At 42.3% G+C, this 24,776-nt stretch overlaps 1 protein-coding gene across 1 annotated transcript in view; it reads left to right on the top strand.

The window, feature by feature from the left end:
• The window catches only part of phldb1b (pleckstrin homology-like domain, family B, member 1b), a gene marked incomplete at its 5' end in the record, with an annotated part of 83,807 nt that overhangs the window by 31,075 nt on the left and 27,956 nt on the right, over window positions 1–24,776 (top strand). Inside the window, 2 exon segments of the mRNA XM_035679766.1 lie at window positions 4,133–5,628; window positions 23,027–23,344. Of these exon segments, the coding sequence (XP_035535659.1) occupies window positions 4,133–5,628; window positions 23,027–23,344 (1,814 nt within the window).

Below are 24,776 nucleotides of genomic sequence, written 5' to 3'. Positions count from 1 at the left end.
TTATTATCAATATGCAGAGTCAAATTTAAGTAGACCTAAATAGAGGTTTTAAATAGTGGTCGAATCTAAATAAGCACATCTACTCAACTAATTTACTTTACTTGACTCTTCCAATTAATGCTACTTTATACTTCTACCCCACACTACAATTCATAGGTAAATATTGTACTCTTTACTCCATATAAATACTATAAATACGATGCAGTGCTACTGATTCAACTGCACAGTAAATAACAGTATATCAAATATTTCAAAATTAGCATCAAATACTGTTTACACACACACACATAATAATCCAATAATGTATTATGTCATAGTATAACACTCACAGGGCCAACATATGGCTTTATGAATACTTTTACTTTTGCTTCACTTTACTTTTGATACTTTTAAGTAGATTTAGCAAATTATACTTTTTTACTTGAGTTTTTTTATTTTAGGGTTAGTATTAGTATCAGTATTTTTATATTGCATTATATTATCTAGATACTTGATTCTTTGCAGACAAGTTCAAAGAAGTTTATGTAAGTACAGTATGGTAGCAGCCTCAGTTGTCATTGTTTGTATGCATACTGACAGCTTGAAAATCTGAGTTTATTTAAAGGAATTAACTTCCATCAAATACTTTGTTCTTGCTGACAGAACACTAGCTGCCTTCGGGACCCCTCAATCATTTTCTCTTCTTGGAAGTTGTTCTTAATGTGTTGCTCTGGTGATCAGATCTTATTATAAAAAGCTACAGTTTGGGCCTGTCATTGCCACTGGATGACACCAGTGTTTCTCATGCCAGTAAAATATCAGTCTAGTGCCAGAAGGGTATTTTGTGGGCGCTTTCTCCGCTGTCTCATCTAATAGTGACAAAATCAGTAACAGTGACAGGCCATAAAATCCACAGTTGTGACTCTTTAAAACAGTGCTGTAAATCTCGCAGTAGTTCACACATCACACTGGACAGGAAGAGATGCGTCAAGCGAGCCACCACACGGGAAGTAAGACGATTTTACCTTCAAAATAAAATACATTCCTCATTTGAGGAGATTGGCGTTGTTCTTCAGCTCAATCTGGTTTCATGTTTGAATTGCTAGAATTGATTGAAATGTATAATTCAAAAGTGATATATTATTATCTTCACTAGGATCAATGTTAGTAGGCTTATGACATACACTGTCAGGACTGGCATACATTATATAAGTCAGCCACACTGAGATGGACATTACTATATCCACCATGTAAAACTGTTCACTTCATTTAGGGATGACAGCACGTTTACAAAGCGTTTTCAACGTGGACTTTAAGTAAGTTATGGTTTTATTTTGAAGTCGTGACCGGAAAAGCGGTGTCACGTTGTAAGTAACTTGACACCAGTGGTACCGTAGGCAGCAGCGGTGCCTAGCACCCCAACCCCCGGCTGAAGTATCACCTCGGTGGTGAGTCTCTGGAGCCAGGCACGGCAGGGCTCCGTCACAGCCGGTCTGTCACCGGTGTCCGGAGGATGTGGGCCTCAGTCATATAGCAGGTGAACCGCACTGAAACTGACCGGGTCGCAGTTTTATTCCTTCATGTAAGTAACCCTACTGCTTGATGCCTGGGCTTTGGGCAAGAGAAGTGATACGAACCGGTCACACGCCAAACTCCATTAAAAAATCTGTCGGTTTAATGTTTATCTGCTCTTCTGGGAAGGTGCACACAGCGTAGGACATCATTACATACTTACATCACATATAGCGCGATTCAGTGGGATTTCATCCCTGTTATTCAGCATACAGGTGGTCAATAAATATGTCCTTTATTCGGAAAAAAAATCTCATTCTTTGCCTTGGTCACAATATCACAATGTGTTCTGGTGAGGGGAATGGCAGATGGTCCAAACGTGTGTTTAAGCAGCTATTGCTTATCGGCGATGGGATTGATGCCGAATTGTAGAGGTCCTCACATATAATATAACGTCTTCACTCGTGTTATATTCAACGCGCGGTTTTTCCTGCAGGTAAGCTAAACATTAAATTGCCAGATTTTCAAATGAAGTTTGGCATGGGGTTCTCGAGGCGATAGTGTATCCCATGACATCATTGCATGGGCTTTCTCTCAGCAAACGGTCGCTTTTATTTTTGTCACCCCACCCCCCTCCTTACTGACTCAAGCCGGGTTGTTGTCTGTGAGACACGGTGTGACATTGACGATCAAGCGGGGCTCAGCCGATAAGATGCATCAGTGTGGCAGCCTGCACACCTCAGTGGTGTACAAAATGCATGAACATGTTTTCAGATGTAATAGTGGCCAGGCTGTCATGAAGGCAGAGCTACACTGTATAGCAGAGTCATTATAGGGGAGAAGACAGGAAGCGGCTCCCATCTCTGTTCAACAAGCCCAGCTAATGCATTATTTGTGAAGCTTCTATATTTTAAAGCAGTTTTTCTATTGGGACATCTTTCTCTGACATCATCTTTACAAAGAGACAACATGGACTTTTCTCTTTCATCCTATTCCGTACATCTGTGTGTGTGTGTGTGTGTGTGTGTGTGTGTGTTATCATTTGCTCTACCCCACAGGTTTAAATGATTTCTAATGTTATTACATCACTATTGAACATGACAGCTCTATTCTTCTCTTGTCTTCTATTACCTCTCAGTGTCTGCACTGATGACTCCACGCTCCGATTATCTTCATGTTTCCATTTAAACAGACAACAAGTCCATAAAACAGATTCCATTTAGCATTAATAAAACCTGATCTGTGCTCTGATCCCTGCCTCAAGGCCATGCTGGTGAATCTCCCACGTGGCCGTGCGTTTCTGTTGTAATAATCTACTATGCTGACATTAGAGAGAGACGGTTAAGATTAGATTACCCGGCCTGTGTCCTACGTTGCTTTTGGGCCACACAGTAATTGGGTTATGTAGGCACATTTTCTCCTGATCCCTATCCAATGCACAGGCCTGTGGGTCTGTTCATCTCCTTGACTGTGTCCTTCCTTCTTTCCTCACCACTAATCCCTCATGCTTACCTGTCTTTCACAGTTTCTACACAGGGCTGGAAAACATGGACATGATGATGACTTTGAACATATCTCAAATAGTAACAGCAGAGAATTTAAGGACATTTTGGTAAAAGTCAGGGACTTTTGCAATGTTTATTTTTTGTTTAAATATTCTTACAAATGCATGAGACAGGCTGTCAACCTCTTTAGATATTTTCTGCACGGAAACACACAAGCAGAAGGGAAAGAATATTTTGCAGTCATGCAAGCGCCCCAAATTAGTTCTGGAAAAACTAATAAAAGCTAGGTTGGGCGCCCTGTAAGGAAAGACACAGGCAAATATGAAAAAGTTGTGAAAATGTGTGGAATTTCACAGCACTGTATAGCTTGTTTTATCAGCTTGTTGACTACCGCTATCGCTCAGGGAAAGACAGGTAAGGTGAAGTCATTCAGCAGATTTGCATTAGACCGTAAAGTTGATGGATAATCAATTTATAAAGCAGGATTACACTCTCGGAGTAAGAGTCTTTGATAGTACTTGTGTTAAGAGCTCAGGTCAGTCGTAAAGTGAACTGTGAAGAAGGTATTTTTTCTAATGCAGGACAAAGAATGGGGGTGTGGTGCTTCAGGTGCTTGAGTTTTAGGCTTTTAGGCAGACACCCAAACAGTGCATAGAGGTTTATAATGCTGTGAGACAGGGTTTTACAACACTGGAAAGTTATCATGGCAACAATCGGTTCATCCTTTGTCTTTACAATTTCAAGGTAAACAGCAGAATTACAGTGTAACACAAAGTAATCTACTAGGAATGAGGGGTAGCATATATTTGACAGACCGGTGCTGTGCATTTGCAGATGATCTTGCATCTGCATTGCCAGGGCCATCTCATTTGTTGGAAGTCTTGGAGTTATTTTGCCAGCCCTCGGCGTCAGGACCCCCACAGCTGATGGATTGTTCTTGTGAAAAGAATGAGGAGGCTACATTTTCTGACACATGCCTAATTTCGCACTGAACGCAGCCTACGTACTCTGTGCCACGTTTGATGAGCTGAATGACTCGTCAAGAAGTTTGTTTGAGTTCTTCTTTCTGTTTTGTACCCATTGTATTTTTTTTTTATAAGACCTAGCCTGATTGTTTCCTGTCTTCTTTCCCTCAGACACAGAGAGCTTGGTCAATGGGAATCACCAGGCCGGTCCAGCCCAGTCTCCCCCAGCTCCTGGAGAGAGAGTCCAGTCTGAGCACAGTGCAATCGTCAGCTCTATTGAGAAGGACCTCCAGGACATCATGGACTCTCTAGTCATGGATGACCCCCAGCCTTCTTCTTCAGAGGGCAAAAAGCCACCTGAAGGCCAACCCATTCCGCACTCCCCTCTTTCACCCATGGTCAATGGAGGGGGCCGGTATCTGCTGTCCCCTCCTACCAGCCCAGGGGCCATGTCCGTTGGGTCCAGCTACGAGAATACATCCCCTCCCTTCTCTCCCCTCTCCTCTCCCTCAGCGGCCAGCAGTGGGAGCTTTACCAGCCCGTCTCCTAGTGGAGGACCCCAGGACCAGAGTTCTTCTCTGCCACCAGTGCCTGTACGCTCCTCTAGCTACAACTTCACCACCCAGCCTCCACCTGTACCCCAGCCACGGACCATACTGCCTAACTTTAGCAGCAGCGGGGTGGGCCAGAAGGTTCAGGAAAGCCCCAGGCTGCAGAGGAAGGTCTTTATAGAGGCTCCTCCAAGCCCCAAGCCAAGCCGCAGAGGCCTAGGCCAAGATGGCTCTGAGAGCCCCCGACAGACCCCTCTTCTGTCCTCTACGGAATCTCTCAGTAGTAGAAACATTGTGCCAAGTAGCCCCAGACTCACTCCCAAATTCCCCACCTGTCCATCCCCGTCGCCCTCCAGTCCCAGGACCAAGACAACCACAGTGCTCCAGGAAAGGCCTGCCAGCCCTTTCAGAGAGCAGACCAGTCTAGCTGATTGCTCCTCCAGCCCATCCAGGCAGCTTTCCCAACCCACCAGAGCCTTTCAGCCTCCCTTGGATCCCATCGTCCACATCATCCAAGGATCGCCGCTCCAGCAGCATCCACGTTCACTGCAGCCCCCTGAAAGTCCTCGCATGGCCAGGAGAAACATGGAGCTGAACGGCAGTGGCAGTGGAGGGGGCAGTAGTATGAGAGAGCTGCCACCACTTAGCCCCTCAATGGCTCGGAGAGGGGTCCCGGTACTCCCTGGGGCACTCCCAGGTACAGTCCCCACCTTGAGGACTCCAGATAGTCCTTCAGGCCTTAGCAAATTTGTCCCAGAGAGTCCCAGGCTCAGACGCAAGTCTGGATCTACATCTGAGGAGCATTGCAGCAGGGGGATCCGAGCCCGCAGTCCGTCGCCTACCTCTATGATGATGGAGGGTGGTGGTGGTGCAGGAGTACGGAAGGCGAGCTTTGGGAATTCCCTGTCACCTGCTTACAGTCTGGGCTCCCTGCCTGGCTCGTCCCCCGTTGCCAGCCCCAGGACCCATAGGAAGATGTCTGCAGGGAGACCCCACCCTGGGATGAGGGAAAGGAAGAACAGCATCACAGAGATCAGCGACAACGAGGACGAGCTGCTGGAGTACCACCGACGACAGAGAGAGGAGAGGCTTCGAGAGCAGGAAATGGAGAGACTGGTGAGTCAGGAACATGTCACGAATACAGTTTACATTTAAAAAGAACACATTTCATTCTTGTACTTGTTACAACATTTTTACTTAAAGGTTAAATCAGATTTACTTGATACTTCACAGGGTTTATTTTGTTTGTTTTTTACTCACAGCTTTAGCTATCAGGTAAAAAAAAACACTCAATTGGTAAACAGACTCTTTCATCAGAGTCCTGATCATAACTCCTGGCAGGAATGAGGATTCTGAAAAATTTATTTATTTAGCAATATCTTGGTGTTTTGAGGCACACTGAATACACTGGTACTAATGAGCCTTGGATTATGCTGTGCAAGTGGTTTGATAAGTTTGTGCAGATTGTTTCTTGTTAAAATTAGTCTGTTGAAACAAGTTTAATGGAGATTTTTTTGCAAAAGTAAGCATAGATAGCATTTTATGTATTGTTTGACAAAGAAAAGCCAGTGGGATGAAATAGGTTTTTACTGAGGATCTTCAGACGGGTCATAAACTTGCCTCCAGCACCTTCTAACCTTTCTAAAATAATTTTATTAGTATGATTATCACTAGCCGAGCTCTAGTTTGCAAATAAATGTTGTAAATATTCCTGCAGAGTCTAACTTCAATCTGTATGACCTCCTGGAGGAGAGGAGTGTAAGAATGGCAGTATCTCCATGTTTGTTTGGAAAAGAAGGAGTAACCAGGCTCGTAAACCATCTCAGTGAACTGTCTGTAACTTGGCTGTCTGCTGTTTAAACTGCCGCTGACATGCGGTCTCAGGGCGCCGAGATGAGCCCATAGCAACCGCATTGTTTGTTGTTTCCTAAACTGAACGGGGGGGTGGAGTAAGCGGCGTTAGCCATCTTGAACTTGTCTGCCAGTCTGAATGAAACTACTGAGACAAAGTCCTTTAAAAAGCCTTTCTATGTGTTTGTGCCTGCGTGAGAAGACGATTGTTTGCCCTGCTTGTAATTACAACATGGGTGTTTTTCAAAGTGTGAGACTGAGTGAAGGCAGCTCAGCTGGACGACGTGCCCTCTGTCTCTGTGGACCAGGTCTTGTTCTGGTACCTCCTACAAAGACACAGCAAGTAAAACAGTGTGTCGGCAGCCAGATCCATACACTGACACTGTGTTTAACCCCTAACAGTGGGCTGCGCTTAATGCTAAAAGGAGAAAGAAAGAGACCCACTCAATCAGAATCAGAATTGGTTTTATTTTAAGTAGGGTTTGACATACAAGGAATTTACATTTGTAAATTGGTGCATAACAATAAATATAGTATGAGAAATATCTAATTAATGGTATAAAGAGGAACGTTTTGTTTCCTCAGACAAAAGGAGTGTCTTAGGAGGTCTGGCTCTCACCACAGATAGGCATTGCAGAGATAGCCTGGAGCTATGGTTAGGGTTAGGGTTAGGTTCAGTCTCATATTGTTACTCAGGCAAACTCTGTCAAAATGTTAATTTTCACCAGTTTCCTGCTTCTTCAGAAATATTTTTGTTATCCAGCAGTCTGCTGCGTGCCCAGAATGAAAACAAGTTTGCCCGGAAATATCAGGAAAACATGTTTACTGTTCTAAGCATATAGTAGACATCACAAAAATACGCTATGAAGATGCAACCTTTTTGAATTGTCCCCAAAGAATTGAGTGAGTGTACAGACATGGGACTAGGTTAAGCGTTACGGTAGGGGTCAGGTTAAGGGTAAGGGGAAAAACAAGTCAACATGGAAACAGACTTTGACGTACATACAGTATGACATCTGAATTTCAGGTTCAGATGTAAGAAAACATTCACAATCACACTGACATTTCTAATAGAGCAAAAAAATCCAGCTCTACAGCTCTAGTCTTTGACTGCTTCCAACAAACCCAAGACCAGCACGAGTTAAACTTCAGGTTGACAGACTATAAGGCCAGTCAAAAGGAGGGTCAGCTGCATTCACATTTTATAAATATACTGGAAACATGGCAACAGAAAAGCTGTAAAGATGACATTAGAAGTGAGTGTTAATATGTAATATACACACGGCCACACATTTCATGGGAGCTGTAGTTTTTTTTCTACATTAAATAAGTGATGTTTTGCTTAAAGATCCAGTGTGTAGGATTTAATGGCATCTAGCGGTGTACATTCCAAACTCGAGAGACACTAAGGTGGCTGTGAAACATGCAAAAAAATGGCCCTACCTACAACCAGTATCTGGTTTATCCATTTTGAAGTGTCTAAAGCGTATAAAAACAGCTTCTGCTAAGCTAACAAAAATATAACAACTCTTATTTTCAGGTGATTATCTACTAAAGAAAACATACCTATGAATATTATATTCCATTTCTGACAATATATTCTTCTAAATGTTACACACTGGACCTTTTAATAAAAATAATGAAGGCTTCAAATTTGAACAACAAATGCTTAAGCAGATAGACGTTTATCTTAAAATCTAAAAAGTACACACCTGAAACACGTTTCATTGTTCCGAATGAGGAAGTAAAGTAACCCTCGAGCTAGAGAAACTAGCAGAACAGAGGCTAGCCTGTGACCATGGGACTTCAGCTCTCTATCTAAAAACAATCTGTAAAACTATTACACATTTAATTAATCCAGATGTTTAATGTTAAGTTTGGTAGTTAACTGATCATATAAGGGAAGCAGCTTATTCAAGAGTTCCCCAGCAAGTCCAGCTAACCTAAATGAATGTTTTTCACTCATACACTCAATGCATTTCAGGAGAAACACTTATTTGTAATTTCTTCTTATGATATATAGTACATATAGTACAAGCGATTTGCACCTCTCCTGCCCATACTGGCCTCCCCATACCCCGATCAGTCAAACCCTAAATCCTTTTTGTTGTTGTCGAAAGCGGTCATTAGCCACAGCAACCTTTGGACTAGCACAACTTACAGGCACTTAAAGAACAATATTGACACTAGATATGTGCAAATAGCTGCCGGCCCACCAGGTCAAGAACACATTTATTTCGAGTAAACACAGCGCACAGGGGCGAGCGAGGGCTGCCTGAGACGCAGAGGCAGGATTCCTCAGCAGCCTGTTATGTTGTCGTATTTTTCGAAGGCAGAAACTCGCAGCTCTTGGAGGAGGCAGGGCGTGGAGCTGCAGGGCCTGTAATTAGTCACAGTTGACTCACTGTCATGACAGATTTTTCTTGCCCCAGAGCGTGTGCATTAAAAGCATTTCACACACAGCCTGCTACTCATTCACACAACTGATTACCAAAAAACAAAGTTATGTGAACAGCGAGTCTCGGAGAAGTTTACTTAGGGGAAAAGAGTCTTATTGTGAAATCAACAGGAGTACACAGCTCAGAGGCAGCGGGAGGCTGCTGGGAGACTGCAGCTACACTCACACACTCATTTACTGATCTAGTGATGCGTATCAGGCTGATATTGAACTTTGAATGGGGTTTGGCCTGTTGGTGTTGTTGAAATGCAGTTGAGTTACATAATTGATTAATACCGCATTGGTTATTGGTTCCCCACTGGTGGCATTCAGGCTTTTTCAACATAATTAGTGGAGAGCTTTTGGACATACAATGTCAAGATATTGAATATTAGAAATTAAATGAAATCGGTCTCAGTCTCATTATTTTGGGTTGACACCCCATGTAGGTCAAACCCTGTCTATTAACATTAGTTCAAACTAATTATTAAAGTCTTGAAACAGTGGTTTGATAAAAACATTCAAGGTCCTTTTACTGGCTTTAGCCCAGAGCTTTCAACCACATATCAGTCTCACATATGGAACACTGCTCACATGATAACAGGTGGCTGCATGTACAGTAGGGAGGAGATTGTGAGCAATGTCTCTGTTCAAGGATGGACTTGAACGCTCAATTGCATCGCATGGTCTTCATCACATCTAGGTGGCCATTAGCCCGACTGATTCTGGATCTTTGAGGCTGATGCTGATGCGTATCAATGTTTGGGCGTTACAAAAATCTGATAACGATGTATCGGCCGATAGTATTTTCTAAAAATGTTATATGTATGTAACATATAAGATAACAAACAATCTTGATACGAATCCTTTGGAATTGTGTTTTGTTATTGTAAAGATACATACTAAGCAGGACATTTGTAAATAGTTTTTTAAAAATTGTCTCAATCCTAGTATGGCATTTCTTCAGTCCAGCTTGAACAATTTTAATGAGATGCATGATGGGAACTGTAGATCTCGGTGTTTTTTGGAGCTTAACCCATGGGAGGGGCTAAAAGTCAGGATCACCGCCATGACTTTTGTTGAGCTCTTTAAGGTCTGGAGGGGATTGTCTTTGAAAATGAAAATGATTGTTGTTGCCTAAGCATATCCAAGTGCTCCTGTGGACATCATGTTAAGGGACGGCTGTAAAACGGGCAAATAAAAACGAGCGAGTTCAAATCTGTGCAGATCTCCCAGTAAAGGTGCGCAGTGTGAGTGCACAGGAAGGTTGGAAGAGTCAGCATGAATGAGTGAGTGACAGTATGCATTAATGTAATAAAAAGTGTTGTTAAGGTCTTAGTGTCCATAAATATGTAGAATAACAGCATTTCCCTGCAGTTATTTCAGCCTGCACTGATTAGCACTCACGGCAACCAACCACAATGAAATCAGTCAACATACATAACTATGATTTCACAGATAAAAACAATGCTCGCTGTTAAAGTAACTTTTTATTTAGTTAAGCAGAAGACTGGAGTGCACTCAGTTTCCATGGCAACCAGCACGCCAGAGTCCAATAACTGATTTAGGCTTTCAACCCAAAAACAGTATGATCCCTCTGTTACTGTCACATCACATTTTCAGTAATCTAATAATACTGTAACCCTGGTTCTATTGTAGAAGGCTAAACACTTAGAATCCAATTTAATATACTTTATGTTCTTAATGCATTTATTATGATTTACTGTGATATATTTACACAGTATTTGACTTTATTATTTGCTATATGAAAGCATCTGAGGGAAGAAAAATTCACCTCTGCCCAAAGACTTGATGCAGAGACAGAGGTTTAATGGTCCACAGAATCCACTGATTAAATATAAATTAAGAGGAGATGGAAGCTGCTACTGTGGACTGCAGGAAGTTTGAATAAAATCTGTCTTCTGTCTGTTCTGTAATAGACAAAACAGTTTTCACCTCAAGAAAACATCCCCATTGAACCCCCCCCCCCCATATTGGTTAAACGATACCAGAGTGAAACGACAGGGAGCGTTTCATTCAGCTCCGTTATGTTTTCCTTCGGAGCCTGGAGGTAAGCCCTCTCTAATGACCGGTCTGCAGGGAAGACTGTTTTCCTGTGTCCGTCTGATCCAAGCTGTCCAGCCTGGCACTGCTCTCTCCACATGGCCGTCTGACTGACACGCTGGCTTGGCAAACACACTTGGCATATGAGGCGAGTCGCAGCGTGCTTCGTCTGTGGCAGACACACACGCCGTCCTTCTGTCCACCAAAGATGACCTCATCTTACCCATGATGTTGGTTCATATTTCACTGTCATTGTGGTTAATGAGGGTGCCTTGTCACTTTTTGTAACAAACTGGATCAGACCGGTGTGTGTGTGCACTGTTACTGTGAAGAGGAGTTTTTCTCTGTCCTATAGAGTAAAATCTCCAGAGCGCTGTTGCGTGCTACTGGCATTGCAAAAGATTTTAGATTCTAAAAGTACTTTAAAGCGTCTCTCATATCCCAGAATAGCAAATGACAAAGGAGGTACAATACCACTTTGTCATTTGCTATTTTTGAGTTCATTTTACACAGCAGGTGTATTACAAGCTTTTTTAAAATGTATTTTATTTAGATAACAGATATAATGGTTGGAAAGTTCCCCAGCAATGTCTGTTGGTTAAGCTGTAGTAGGTAAAAAAATACTTTTTGTCTTATTTGCTCATATCTTCACTATATCCTGACAATAGTACATGAGACAGATAATCTGTGAATCTATTTATGCTTGTCGCTCTATAAAAGTAAATATCACAGTCATTCCTGGGACAAAATATCGTCCAACAAAAGTAGCTATCGTGGCAGACCTTTGCAGCTGGTCTTCTAGTGGAAACCCTGCACAGTGATATATTATCTCTTGGTGAACAACTCCTGTTTGATTTCCACTCTAATTAGCTAGCTTGACTTGATTGTGTGGAGATGGCTGGGAGGGGGCAGCCTCAGCCAGAGTCCTGTGGAGGAGGAGATCTGTTGTTGCACTCCCTACTGGTTGCTGCAAGAGGCCGGTGAAGGTCGCACATTGCTTAATGCATCTTTAATATAGGCCTACATGAGTCTCTTTAAATGAGTCTTTGGACTCAAGTTTTTTTTTTTTTTTGCGGAATTGCCCTTCAAATATCAAGGATGGTGCTTCAGTTGTGAATATTTTGCCTAAGGCAGAGATTTGATTCAGTGGCAATTTAAAAGGAAGCTAAACTCCGGCCTTTATTATCATCAAAGGGAATGAACCAGTCTCCTCTAGCTTTGTCCTCCGTCCTTGTCTTTCTCTGTGTCTGCTCTGCCATTCTCCAGCCCAGCAGGATGTCACAAATGTCGGCTGCGCATAGAAAAGACTTTCTTGCATGGTTGGAATCTTTGCTACTATCCACGAGGCGCAGCAGACCAAATATACCCTCGCACTGTCGAACAGAACACCACGCGCGTATACCACCATCTTACAGTGCACGGCCAAATATGTCCAGCTACTGCGGGACATCGAACCTTCCCACCTAGGCTGCCAAATATATCCTGCACCTACGCTGATACGGAGCACTGTACAAACCCACCGACCAGCGGGTGCAACGTTAATCATGCTGAAGGGGAGTTTTCTGCAGAGGAAGTTCCCAGCAGCACATGTTTAGACTGCAGGATCAACCTGCCCATTTGCATGTCTGTGGTTCAAGTCATCACGAGGCAGATTACAGTGATTTTTACTGTTTTTGGTTGAAAACTAAACAGGCTCGAAACAGATAAGACAGTGTATCAGACTCTGTGGCTCTTAATCTGGGACAGCGATAAATCTGTTTCTTGGCCCGTCCAAAGGAAAGCTGCAGTAATCCAGTCTTGAGGCAGCACCAACAAATATGGCTTGTGTGGATTTTCTCTACTGAAAACAAGCGCCAGATTAGGACGCATCATGGCACTTGATGCACTGTTGCTTGTATTCTCTCTGCAATGTCTAATCGATCATCAGATAATATGCACAGGAGGAGGCAGTTGTTTGAAGCTCTGGCTGGATCTTATTTTCATATTTTTAATACCAGAAGGAGTCTGTTATAACTGCAGCTGTGCAGACTGCTGTTTTGTGACCTCTCCACTAGAGGGGGTCGTCTTACTGTTCTGTGCTTGAGTGGGAATTCACCCCCTCAGAACTAATGGCTGTACATCCAGTTAGGTAGAACCTTTATTATAAAGAGTGAATGAACCAAAAATATGAGACACATCTTTCAAGCATGTTGTCCACTTCATACATGTAATTCACCAGTTTGCTTCAGGTCCTTCACTTTAAGATTTTAGAGATATATATATAGAAATTATAGGCAGGACCCAGTAGCGTTCCATGTTAAATAAAGAAATAAGACATTATGAAATGATTAGTTGTACAAATAGATAAAGACATAATAATAATATAGTAATAACAAATAATTGGTTCAACCCTGATTAATAGACACTGTTTGTGATCAGAAGTTGCATTACAGATAAAAGAAAAAAATGACATTTTGAAATATAGCTTGTATTTTAAAAACTATATCTAAAAATGCCAAACTATAAAGAAAACCAGATTCCTGTGGCTCATTGTAGTGCTCCTAATGGCATTTGCAAGAATCCACCAGGCCTGAACAAAAGCAACCAATCAGAGCCGATGATTATCGCAATATCCTGGAAAACAAGTTGAGGCATTCAAATCTTGTCTTGTGTTTTTCCAAAGATATTTAGTTTGCAGTCATGAAGACAAAGATAAGCAGCATTCCCCTCAATGCAGAAGCTGGGTTCAGGGAATGTTAACAATTTTAGCTTGAAAGCGATTTTAAGCAATTAATTTGTTATCAGAATAGGTGATTAATTTACTGCTTCTCTCATTTAATTGACTAGTCTTAATTGTCTTTATAACAATGTCACAATATTTCACATTATTTCAATACAACAATTCAAAGGCAGTTCATTAATAAATCAGAATCCGTGCTTATAACAACAGTAGGATGTACACAAACAAACAGAAACATCAGATAATCCAGCCTGTCAGTGTTATCCTGCAAAGCCACACACACTGTCTCGCCATCCCAGACAATCTGAGATCTCAGCACTGATTTCTAATGTTGCTTAAACGGTGGCGAGAGCGGCTAACAAACGTGCTTACTTGAAGGACAAACCTTATCTGAAACAGTGCTCTGCCTCTAAGGATGCTGGATGTCATTCAGAGTTGGGAGTGGTGAGAGAAAGTCAGTCAAAGAATATTCAAACTAAATGCTAAATGCACAACATTCATGGGTTTTGCATTAATTTGAATGTGGTCAAGATCATTTATCGCCTATTTTACATTTTACACAAATCTTATAACTTTTTAGTGGATAAAACAGATTAAAAACAAGGTAAACCCACTTCCCTGCCTTAAATACCAGTGTGTACATGTAAATCCCTGTAAGAAAGGTTAAAACATGTTTAATGAACTAATGGAGATTTTGGGGGGTTCTGCAGCCCCCTCATCACCCTTACTTATCTACAAATCACTTTGTAATGGATGTCCTGATCAACCTTATATTGTACGACAGTGTTTACGTGGCACTCAACTTCTGCATGTCACCGCCCTGTAGACTTTGGATTGGTTCAGCAGTGCAGGTTTCCACCCACCTTTAGCAACAAAGGCCAGGAGAAAGTCCTCATTCTCTATTGAACGAAGTGCTTCCAGACCGGCTTGTGAGGAAGGCACGGCCTTGCTTTTGCCTCTAAGCTACTACTGACAACATTTTCAACCTTAGCATACCGAAATGTTATGTGGACTAAGTGTTTTTTGCCCGCTTAAGCTAAATTGGTCCCTTATTGTTGCTGCCCAAGTGAATTTCAAACTCCTGGCTAAAATTCAGCGTAAGTCAGTAACCTTCTTGTTATGTAACACCTGAGTCTCATCCTGCCTGCTAGAAGCCCCTCATACCATTCACTTAAATAAAGTTGTCTCAATCTATGTTCATGTGGCTTCAACAAACCACTTCAAAGGGTTGACCTTATCTGCTGCTTTATGAAAGAGTCTAAAGAGAAAATAATTACAAGAAGTCAAATTATGTGCAAATGTGGAGCAAGTTGAACTTTAAAAGTACTTCAAAGCAAGTTTCAAAGCACTTATCTACACCTACAGGTTTTCTGCATTTACCAGCTGAAACCAAAGTCATTACACCTTTTGCCTGGATTAAATTTATCAGCCTATTTGAGGTGCAGCCCGGCCAGTGCATACAGTGTAAAGTTCTACTTGGGATATAAAGTTAGCCCCTCTGCTTTTCTTAGAACCAGCCCAGCAAGCCTCCTCCCACTCGAGGAAGTCCCTACACGTTCTGATCTCTGACTCCGCCCCAGTTCACGCAGTCCTCACCTCCTCTCACAAGACCTGAGTAGGTGGGGGGTAGGCTGCTCTCCATCCGTCCCAAAGTAGCACAGCCAGTTGTGAAATCACTTTACAGTACAGGAGGAGCTGTATAGAAGCAACATCATCCAGGCCTGTCACAGAGCTGTGGCCATGGACCGGTATCATGTGCTGGGTGGCAGCAGGACTGTGCCGGCGCTGAGGCGAGGTCTGAGCAGGGAGCAGGCCGTGGTGTATCTGCTCTCTCTGGCTAAAGAGAAGCCGGTCTTTCTCAACAGCGTGGCAGCACTCATGAAGGTAACCGATGCCGCTGCTAATATTAACAAAGCTCCGCCAGTTGTTGCCCTCGGACCAGATTTAAATAGACTGCGAAGGGTTCCTGTGATTGGGTCTTGGGTCTGGATTCGGATAATATATGCACTGTTTTGGAAAGGCCTGGTACCTACATGTGATGCTGTGGTTACAAGTCATTAACAAGGGGAGCTTTCAGGCCCTCAGACGTTTTTTACATTTTTTTTAATGTGGGGGATTTTATGAGTCGAGCTTGAGAAATATGTTACATTTGTCTACAGGCAGGAAGAAACTTGCTGTGTTGGTTTGTTGAAAAGTGACATCAGTAGAATCCTGCAGTATGTGATCAAAAGTAAAGGAAAGTTAAGATTTGTAAGATTTTTGTTATGCTTTAACAGAAGAACCTGAACTGAACAACAAAGGGAATACTATGGAGGAGAAAGCTGCTGTGGGATTTAATCCAAGTCCAGAATCTAATTAAAATACATTTTAAATCAAAATGAATTAGAAGAGAGTAAAACCTCAGTTAAAGGTGAACCAGCTTATTATTCAACAAAAATAGCTACTAAGTGGCAGAGTGATCTATCACAGAGCTCATATATTGTGCAAAGATTGAGCTTATTGCAGAGAGGGGTCAAGGTCGCCAAGTCATGCTGAGGGGCTTCACTGATGTAGTTAGACTGACATGCAGCAGAAGAGTGGTATGTGGTTAGAATGATGATGGATACCAGATTGGTTAAGAGGAAGGAGAAGATGAGAATGAATAGAAAGGGGAAACTTAACCAGTGTGGAGGATTTAGTGGCATCTAGTGGTGAAGTTGCAGATTTCAACTAACTGAACACCAGTGGCATCTGTATTTGACGACCTGAGAATGAGAACTGGCTGTGAAGTGTGTAGGAGAAACTATGGTGGCCTTGAAAGTCGAGAAAAATGTAAAAAGGCCCAGCGAGTGTTTGGTCTGTCTGTTCTGCTACTGTAGAAACATGGTAGTTCATCATGGACTCCATGGAAGGCTACCTCTACCTGTCTGTAGATAAAAACAGCTCATCCTAAGATAACAAAAACCCAATGATCCTTAGATTCAGCTGATTATACACTAATATAACATACCTATAATTATATTCCATTACTGACAATAGATTTTCAGCTCAGTCCACCAAGTGTTATGAAAATTGGGCCAGTAGTCTGTTTGTAATCCTGCTGACAGACAAACACACGGCACCAAAAACACAACCTCCTTGGTGGGTGTAATTAGCATAGAACTCCTCGGATAGTAACCTGGCTGTTGAGCTCCGGGCGGCTGTGTGCATCCTCCAGTCTGACAGCTGGGTAACTGTTTGCTTGGTGCTGCTGTTTACTTAAACCTCCTCTGGCTGAACAGTCTCACGTGGATATACAGTACAGCAGTTCACTACTGTTACCAGCTGCTGTTGACTTACAGTTTTTTGGGGGGATATTGATATTTAATCTCCTAATTTCTCATGCACAGCAGGTTGTTTAACTGAACAAAGCTGATGCAACTGCCGGAAGATCTTGCATGCTTGGACTTATCTCTATCCTATAACAATAATCAAGCCATAAGCCTGCTTATTATCATCAGCAGTGTTTAGAGAATGTGAAAAATACGACTCCCATCCAGCCTTTAATCACTGTATGTAGCCTTTGATGTTCTCATCTTTATTCTGGAAGTGTTTGACGTGATAACTGGAGCCCGGTTGTCACTTTGAGAGGCGCCTCCGGGGGGCTTGGATCCCAGTCGAAGCGGAAGCCTCAGTGGCTTTAATGCCAGCCGCCCCCACCGGGAGCAACAACTCCACAGTTTCATCTTGAGATCAGTGCCAGTGACATCAACAAGGAGGACCACCAGCTTATTATTCAGAGAGGTTGGCTGCCGCTGGAACGCCTCCTCGTCCCGTTCCCCCTGCCTGCCTTTGAAGCTTGTGTGTTACATGGGGGGAGAAAAAAATGCAGTACATAAAATAGAAATATCTCCTGTTTGTTCCTCCTCTGGGACCTGAATACCATGAACCCTCCAAGGATCAGGGTCTGATCATGAATGAGGTTTGTTTTGCAGACTGTTACGGAGTGCTTGCAGATATATGTAGAAAATAAGGCTTTGTTGAGCTTTCCCGGTTTAGTCTTAAAATACTACGAGCGTGTGATTTCTGTTTACGCCTGTGACGTAGGCGAACATGGCAAAGAAGAATACAGCCGCACACTGAAGCAACTGCTCTGATCAAAGGTACACAGGCAGCGAATGGCCCCGGGGTGCTCGGGGAGGAGGAGGAGGGTGGAACATTAAAGGCCATGAGAGAGAACAGGAGACACACTGACTCCCAGGGGAGAGAGGGAGACGTAAGGAAGAGATGCACGCTGCTCGGAGGATGAAAATATGGAAAGTGAAGTGAGGAGACCATGCTGACTGAAAGAGGAAGAACTGACAGAGTGAGATGTAGGTTGTCACATTAAAAAACTGTCTACAGTGCATATGAGAGCAAATGGGTTTATTCCTAAATGCTGTGCATTTGTTGTAGGAAATGTTGTGTTTAACAAAACAACATTGTAGCAGCCATTAAATACCACAAAGAGGAGACAGCAGTTCACTAGATAATGAGTTTAAAGCGACATTATGTGTACACAATCTTCTTACAAACTAAATGTTGAATTCATGAGCAATTAAAGGCACCATTGCTCTGTTCAATATACACTGCAGGGTTTATGTCCTACAGCCTTGCTTGGTCTGGTATGACCATTAGCTTACGGTGGCTAATGTTAGCTTATGTTAGCAAAAATATGATAGAGATTCTTGTGTGGCTGACATTTCTGAGTCTGTTTGTTGACTCTTCTTTACTTGTGCTACTGTTGTACTGTTGTTATGTTACAGAAGGAAGTTTCAATGATTTTATCACAACAGTAAAACAACAAGTAAACATATTCATTCACCAACTGATGGCACATTTAAACCTTCAAACTAAGCACATCCCGTTCACAAGAAAAGAAAAAAAGATTTTAGTTTTTATTTGAATGCAATATTTGAGCATCAAAATTTACTTTTTCTTTCACATTGAGCAACAGCGGGACTTGTATACAAACACACTTTTAACCCCTACAACCGTAATGCACCCCTGACATTTGACATATTGATTTACTATCTCATCACATATGTTCCATCATAGAGTCAAAATGTATGACCTTAGACAGTCAATTTCATTTTCAACACTCAAACTTGACATGCCTTAAAAAACGAACTCGAGTGTCGCCCACATCCTCCAACTAAACTAATGGTTCCAGAATAATTGAAATGCTCGCTGGTGCTTCAGTTCACAAACTTTGTCTTTACCTACCGCCATTGTCTCATGAGTGCCTGAGCGGTACTGAGCATGTGCAACTCTCAACAGAGATGAGGGCTAGTGAGTTGGTAAATTTACTAGCCTGATGTGGCATTTTACTGGGAAATTCTTATTGATGAACCCTGAATTGAATTAAATACATAGTTTTTTAATTTAATGGCGAGGCAGGCTCCTGAGCAGGCTCTTTGAATATATGCTAGTTTATGTCCCATGCTATAACCTGTATGACTTGTGTCTCTTTTTGCCATGGAATGACCACATTTTGAACAATATGTAATCAACAGCAGCTTCAACCTCAAAATGTCTTTATCAAGGCCAGTTGTCATGAGAGCCACCCACTAGGTGAGACATGGAGGGCTGAGGAATGTGTGAGCTGGTGTCTGGGGGTGGATGCAGGCTGGAGCTTGGAGCTCTGGGAACCAGGCATTCCTCCACAAACTCACAGTTGTCTGGAAGTATCACCCCCTCCTCTTTGATAGACACTGAGTCTGCAGGACTTGGACTCTGCACTAAAGCTGTGAAAACTCACATGTATGGGATTAACACTGGCCTAATGTAACCCACCTACTGTAAGGCTTTATTGCTTTACTTTGTCTTGCTTATATATGTATTTCTTTTCAGACAATATATGGATACATAAAATAGTGTTTATTGTTGTTTTTTCTACTACATACAGGAAAGCAGAGGGAGTTGGTGCTATTTAAAATCTGTACATAAAGCTGACATTAGTTATGAATCATTGAAGGAAAGTTTGTGTCTGTGTGCACAGATGGCTATTAAATATGACTACACCACTTTGCAGGAGGTGTTTAGCCAACATGGCTTAGCTAAGCTTTGTGTGTTTGTGTTTATCACGTTGTTGGTGGTTTCAGACTTGTGATTTGGCTTTTCTCTTGCCCTGGTGACACAGCAGGGCTCACAGAGGCTGTTTCAACTGTTAACAGATCTGCTTTCCTTGGACCAAAACCGTGTATTTCATGATGAGGTGGAGTAGGACACTCCTGAAACAATACATTAACATTTAGTTGACACACTTCCAGAACGGAGTCCGTAAACCCACATTAATTATTTCTAACCATGGAAACAGCTCAGATATGCATCCATAGTAAACTGTAGTTTTGGGTTTGAGAAGCTTCTCTAAGCAGCAGATGATTGAATGTTGCCATGGAGCTCTGTCACATCACCCTCGTATCCTCCCAGAGGATGGGGGTTTGTTGTTGTGGTGGTGACATGGAGAAAGGGGGTGTCACTGGCTGTATAAGGCCAGTATTTGTTCATCTGTCTTTTCGTCAAGCTGTCCTGGCTTCAATGTGTGCCTCATTTGAAGGTTTGAGCTGTTACTTCTCACAGTGTCCACCATGAGAGTGAGTAAACCCAGACTTTTATTCTTTATTCCAGAGTAGAAGTGAATTTTTGATGCCAGGTTTTAGGTTATTGGTTGGGAAATGTCTTTGTATAGGCTCCTGAAGATGATTTATAAAAGAGAAGCTATTTGTTATATTTTGGGAAATATTTCTTCGTCATTCACCAGGGCGAACCAGAAAGGCCTATATTTGCATAGCCTCATTGAACTATTGTGGAATTATGTGGTTCAAGCCCAACTCCTAGTGTTTCCAACTGGGACATTGGAGCTTGGCATAAAAGGTTTGGATTAACACACTGATGTGTTGCACCACTTTTTTCCAGCTCTGAGACCCCTAAGGGACCTGCTAATGATATCTAACAGAGAGACCTAGAGACTTATAAACTAAAGGATTTTTAGTTAGCAACAACCTTGGAACATAAAAAATTCCTCTGGCATTTCAAAGACCCACACCAGAAAACATGAAATATGGGATTCACGCAAATCTGTCAACATGCAGTTGATTAGGAGCATAATTTCAGCGCAGCTTGCATATGTCGGGTGTCAAATTTGATGCTGCGTCAAGTTGATTTATGTTGAGGCCAAACACATTTAGGTATGAAATCTTCATGTGATCCTGCTCCTCATCCATCACACAGGTTTAGTAGCTTAAAGGCTGTCTTGCAATCAAATGAGACAATAAAGCGCTGGCTCTCAATTAAGATTCCTTGACAAAAACGAGACAGTTTGGAGAACTCTGAGTGGTGTAATCAGTGTATACGTTCAAGCAGATGTTGAGTGGGAGGACTCATGAGTAGTTGTAGACTTGCCAGTAAATGTTTGAACTCTTCTCTCGTGAATATATAGCACTGTTCCACAGCCCAAAGAGGTCCTTTACTCCCACCCACTCGGTTGAAAGCTACCCGGCCCCAGATTACAGGTTGAAGCTAATGGTGGGGCTGTAGCTCCTAATCATGCAGATGCTCCACTCAGTGGGAAAACCGAGGGAGAAGGTACACCAGGGCTTTTATTTGTGGGTGAGAACAGTTTTGCTGCCAAAGTGTTCCTACGCCACAAGAGCATAGAGTCACACAGTGCGTCTTTGGCTCCAGAAGAGCTAATTCTGATAATGATCTAATTCTTTTGCTTTGAATTGCCAGCTGTGTGAGCAGTCAGCTTGTTTAAATCTGCCTGTTTATTACCAAAGAAATAACAAAAAAACACATTTATATTGGGTGAATAAGAGGCCATTGAAAACTCCACGAAAAACTAATAAATGTTCCTTGAGTTATGTTTTTTTTCTTAAACTACTGTTTCCAAAGTCAAGAATAACTTCTAGTTATGATCAACTAGTTATGATCTTCCATCATTCAATTCCTGTGGTGATCATTCGTGTCCGTGTTCATGCAGTTGACAGTTGACCTATAAAATCAATGTATAGTGTGAGCGTGGAGTACAGGAGCCGGTGGTGAATCTGGTGTATGTGCCTTTAACGCTCACAGCGCACAGAGACGCTGTGTCTGCAGCAGAGGGGTAGAGCAGCAGCAGACAGCAGCTGACGTGGAGAGTTCAGAGGTCACCCTGTTGGCCTGGTCTGCCAGAGCCCCCATAATGTAGGTGGGCTGACCCCTCATAGTGACAGCTGGACAACCAGTCACTGAGTCTGCCTCCTATGCATGCAGCACCCGGGGGAGAGGGCAGTGTGGGCTGGCTATGTTGTTTCGGGGATAAGAGAAGTTGTGACAAACTCCATGTCTGCTCTCACTGAAACTGAGGCTGGGTGGTAAATATATCCTGTAAATGAGACTTTACTGAAGTGTCAGATCACAGATTAGGTTTCATACTGATAATAGTGCTACTGTGGTTATCAACCAGTCAGTTCATTTGGAAATTCTTCCCCTGTTACAAGGCAGTCTGTAACATCTGCAGTTGACTTTACCTTTCTGTTCTGTGTTAGTTGAATTGTTCCATAAAGTATTTGGAATTGATTTGAATTGAATTATTGATTTGAATTTGAATAAAGTAATCACATCAGTCTATATGGGTGAATGTGATTACTGCTGCACTGTTGCATTTTTCCAGTTGTCAAATATGTTAGTGTGGTGTTCATTTTCATTTCTGGCATTAAAGTGTTGGGTAGGAGATGAGAGTGCATCTTACCCCTGCTCTATCTGTCTGTCTCTGTAGCGCTTCATTCTTTTGGAGCTGTCTTAAGGGCTCAGATGCTTTGTGAATAACTTTTATCTTCACCAGGATCTTGTCTCAGCTGTAAGGGGAAATTCTTAGAAAATGCCATAAGCTAATTCTAAGAATTTCCTTAGAATTTTGTCACTAGCAGTAACTCTTTGTACTCTGAAGCCTTATGAATACGACCCCTGTTTCAGGAAAAATATCACCCACCAGTAGCTTCAGTCCATCCAGCATTAGTCCCATCTCCCATCAGTCTGGTAGGATATTTGGGAGATGGCAGTGAGATAGTTTGAAATATATAATACAGGATACAACTTTCAGGCCAGCTCTTCATCTTCAGATTGTCATCAGTTGCCGGCTCAGCCCCATAAACCAGCACACAGACAGGAAATGACATAGCGAGGACTAGCAGGGCTGGATGTAATCTGATATCAGTGTGTTGAAATACAAAGCTAATATTGTCCCTTTATTAAAAATTGGATACAGCTAGTCAGTCAGATGTTTACTATTTTAGTTTTGTTCAAGCATAGGCTCAGGTTTAAATCAGTATGTGTAAGAGTCTGAAGATGGGCTTTAGACCCAATATTTGTTTCTACGGTTAAAAGCTCAAAGGGAAAAGGTGAGAAAAAGAGATGTGTCAAACCCTAATCTAATGTCCCCCCTTGTTTGTATCTGTCCTTAGGAGAGACAGCGACTAGAGACCATCCTGAACCTCTGTGCCGAATACAACAAAGGAGAAAGCACCGGCCTGGAGCCCCTGGGCTCAGGGAGGACAGGGTTTCCCGGGGGGCTGTCGGACAGCATGGGGCGGAGGCCGTCCATGGAGAATGCCCACGGAGGGACACCGTCCTCCGCAACGCTCCGCCTGCTGCAGAGACAGAGGGAGAGCGACGAGGAGAACCTGAAGGAGGAGTGTAGTAGTACAGAGAGCACACATCAGGAGGTGAGGACATCTCCTGCTCTCAGCACAGCATCAGCACTGCACAATGGAGACAGACAGGTCAGAGGGAATGCTTCTTTCCCAGCAAAGACGCTCTCTGCATGCCACTGTGGAAGCAGCATGTGCTAATGATGTGCTTTGCTTTGCTCAATCAGTGGTTCTGATCCTGAAGGAAGTTTCTGAATTTGTTTACTGGTCATCAGCCATATTGGCCAATGCGTCCTAATGCCTGTTCATATCATATCAGCTTTATCCTCTCACCATTATTACCTCCCCTCATACAGTTCAGGGCAGCAGTTGCTCAATGAGGTCCAGATTTATGCAGGTTTTCATTCTGAACATAGTGTTCACTTCCATGGTTCTATGTTTGCACAAAATGTTCTTCCTGATATCTCTTAGACAGAACACTACTCAAGATCAACACGGAACAAAAATGTCAGATTTTTCACATTTCATTAAGGCACTGGTTCCCAACCTGGGGGTCCTGACCCCCACTACGAGACGCCAACACTGCATAGGTGGTCAAGAGGCCCTCTTGATTTTAAGGGTCAAAGTTTAGAATATTAAAATTATCAACAGCCTCATCCTGCGTTAAAAAGGTTAAAACAACCGTTAAACAACAGCTAATAGAACAATGAGAAGGAAACACTTAATTTGTCAAAACAATAAGCCTATTAGGTATGTATGATTGTTAAACATTAAATAAATACATAATACAGACAGAGAATTGTATAAAGAGTTTCTAAAATTCCTAAAATATCTGGAAAACTGATCCCAGATACATTCATCCAAATCACTGGTTTTACACAGACATCCTGCAGTCATTGTGCTCACACTGATAGTTGTTCTGTGCTGTTATTGTTAAGCTTTTAATATGATATTAAATAGCCATAAAATATGTCACTTAGTCAGTTTACTGAATGATAGAAAGGAGCTCCCTTAAGGAGAAAGATGGGGAAAGTTTTCTGTTTTTTACCACAGACTGCAGGACTGTTTGGACATAATACATTACACAATGAATCATGTTCCAAGTCACCACCTGATGGATCTTCTGTAAGCAGCTTCACTGCCTGAATCTTAAACTGTCCTTCGCTCTTACACCCAAGTAATGAAGTACAAAAGAAGGCACAGAGTGACTCCTTACATAATCTGCTTTCACAGTGCAGTGTTTGATTCAAATGAAAACCAAACAGAAATCAGAGAAATTCTCCACGTATTGACTCCTTCCATAAAATCCTATTAAACTGTGATGTTTGGAGATATGTGTTTTTTGGGAGTTTTAGTTTCACATGGATGCATGGGATGTGAACATGATGCATGTTATGCAATGTTGAACTCGTATGTCCTACATATCAGTGACTCTGCATGGCTGAAAAAAGAGTTGTGCAATGTGTTAAATGTGTGCTCTTAGCCTAAAAAACATGAAGCTGCATGGCCCCTGCATGATTCTCATTTATCAATCCTTCCTGTCCATTTCCTCTCTCTCTCTCTC

Source organism: Morone saxatilis, unplaced genomic scaffold, assembly GCF_004916995.1.
Source record: "Morone saxatilis isolate NCDOM2014 unplaced genomic scaffold, NCSU_SB_2.0 Contig8, whole genome shotgun sequence".
NCBI lineage: Eukaryota > Metazoa > Chordata > Actinopteri > Moronidae > Morone > Morone saxatilis.
This window is presented reverse-complemented; position numbering and strand designations above follow the sequence as displayed.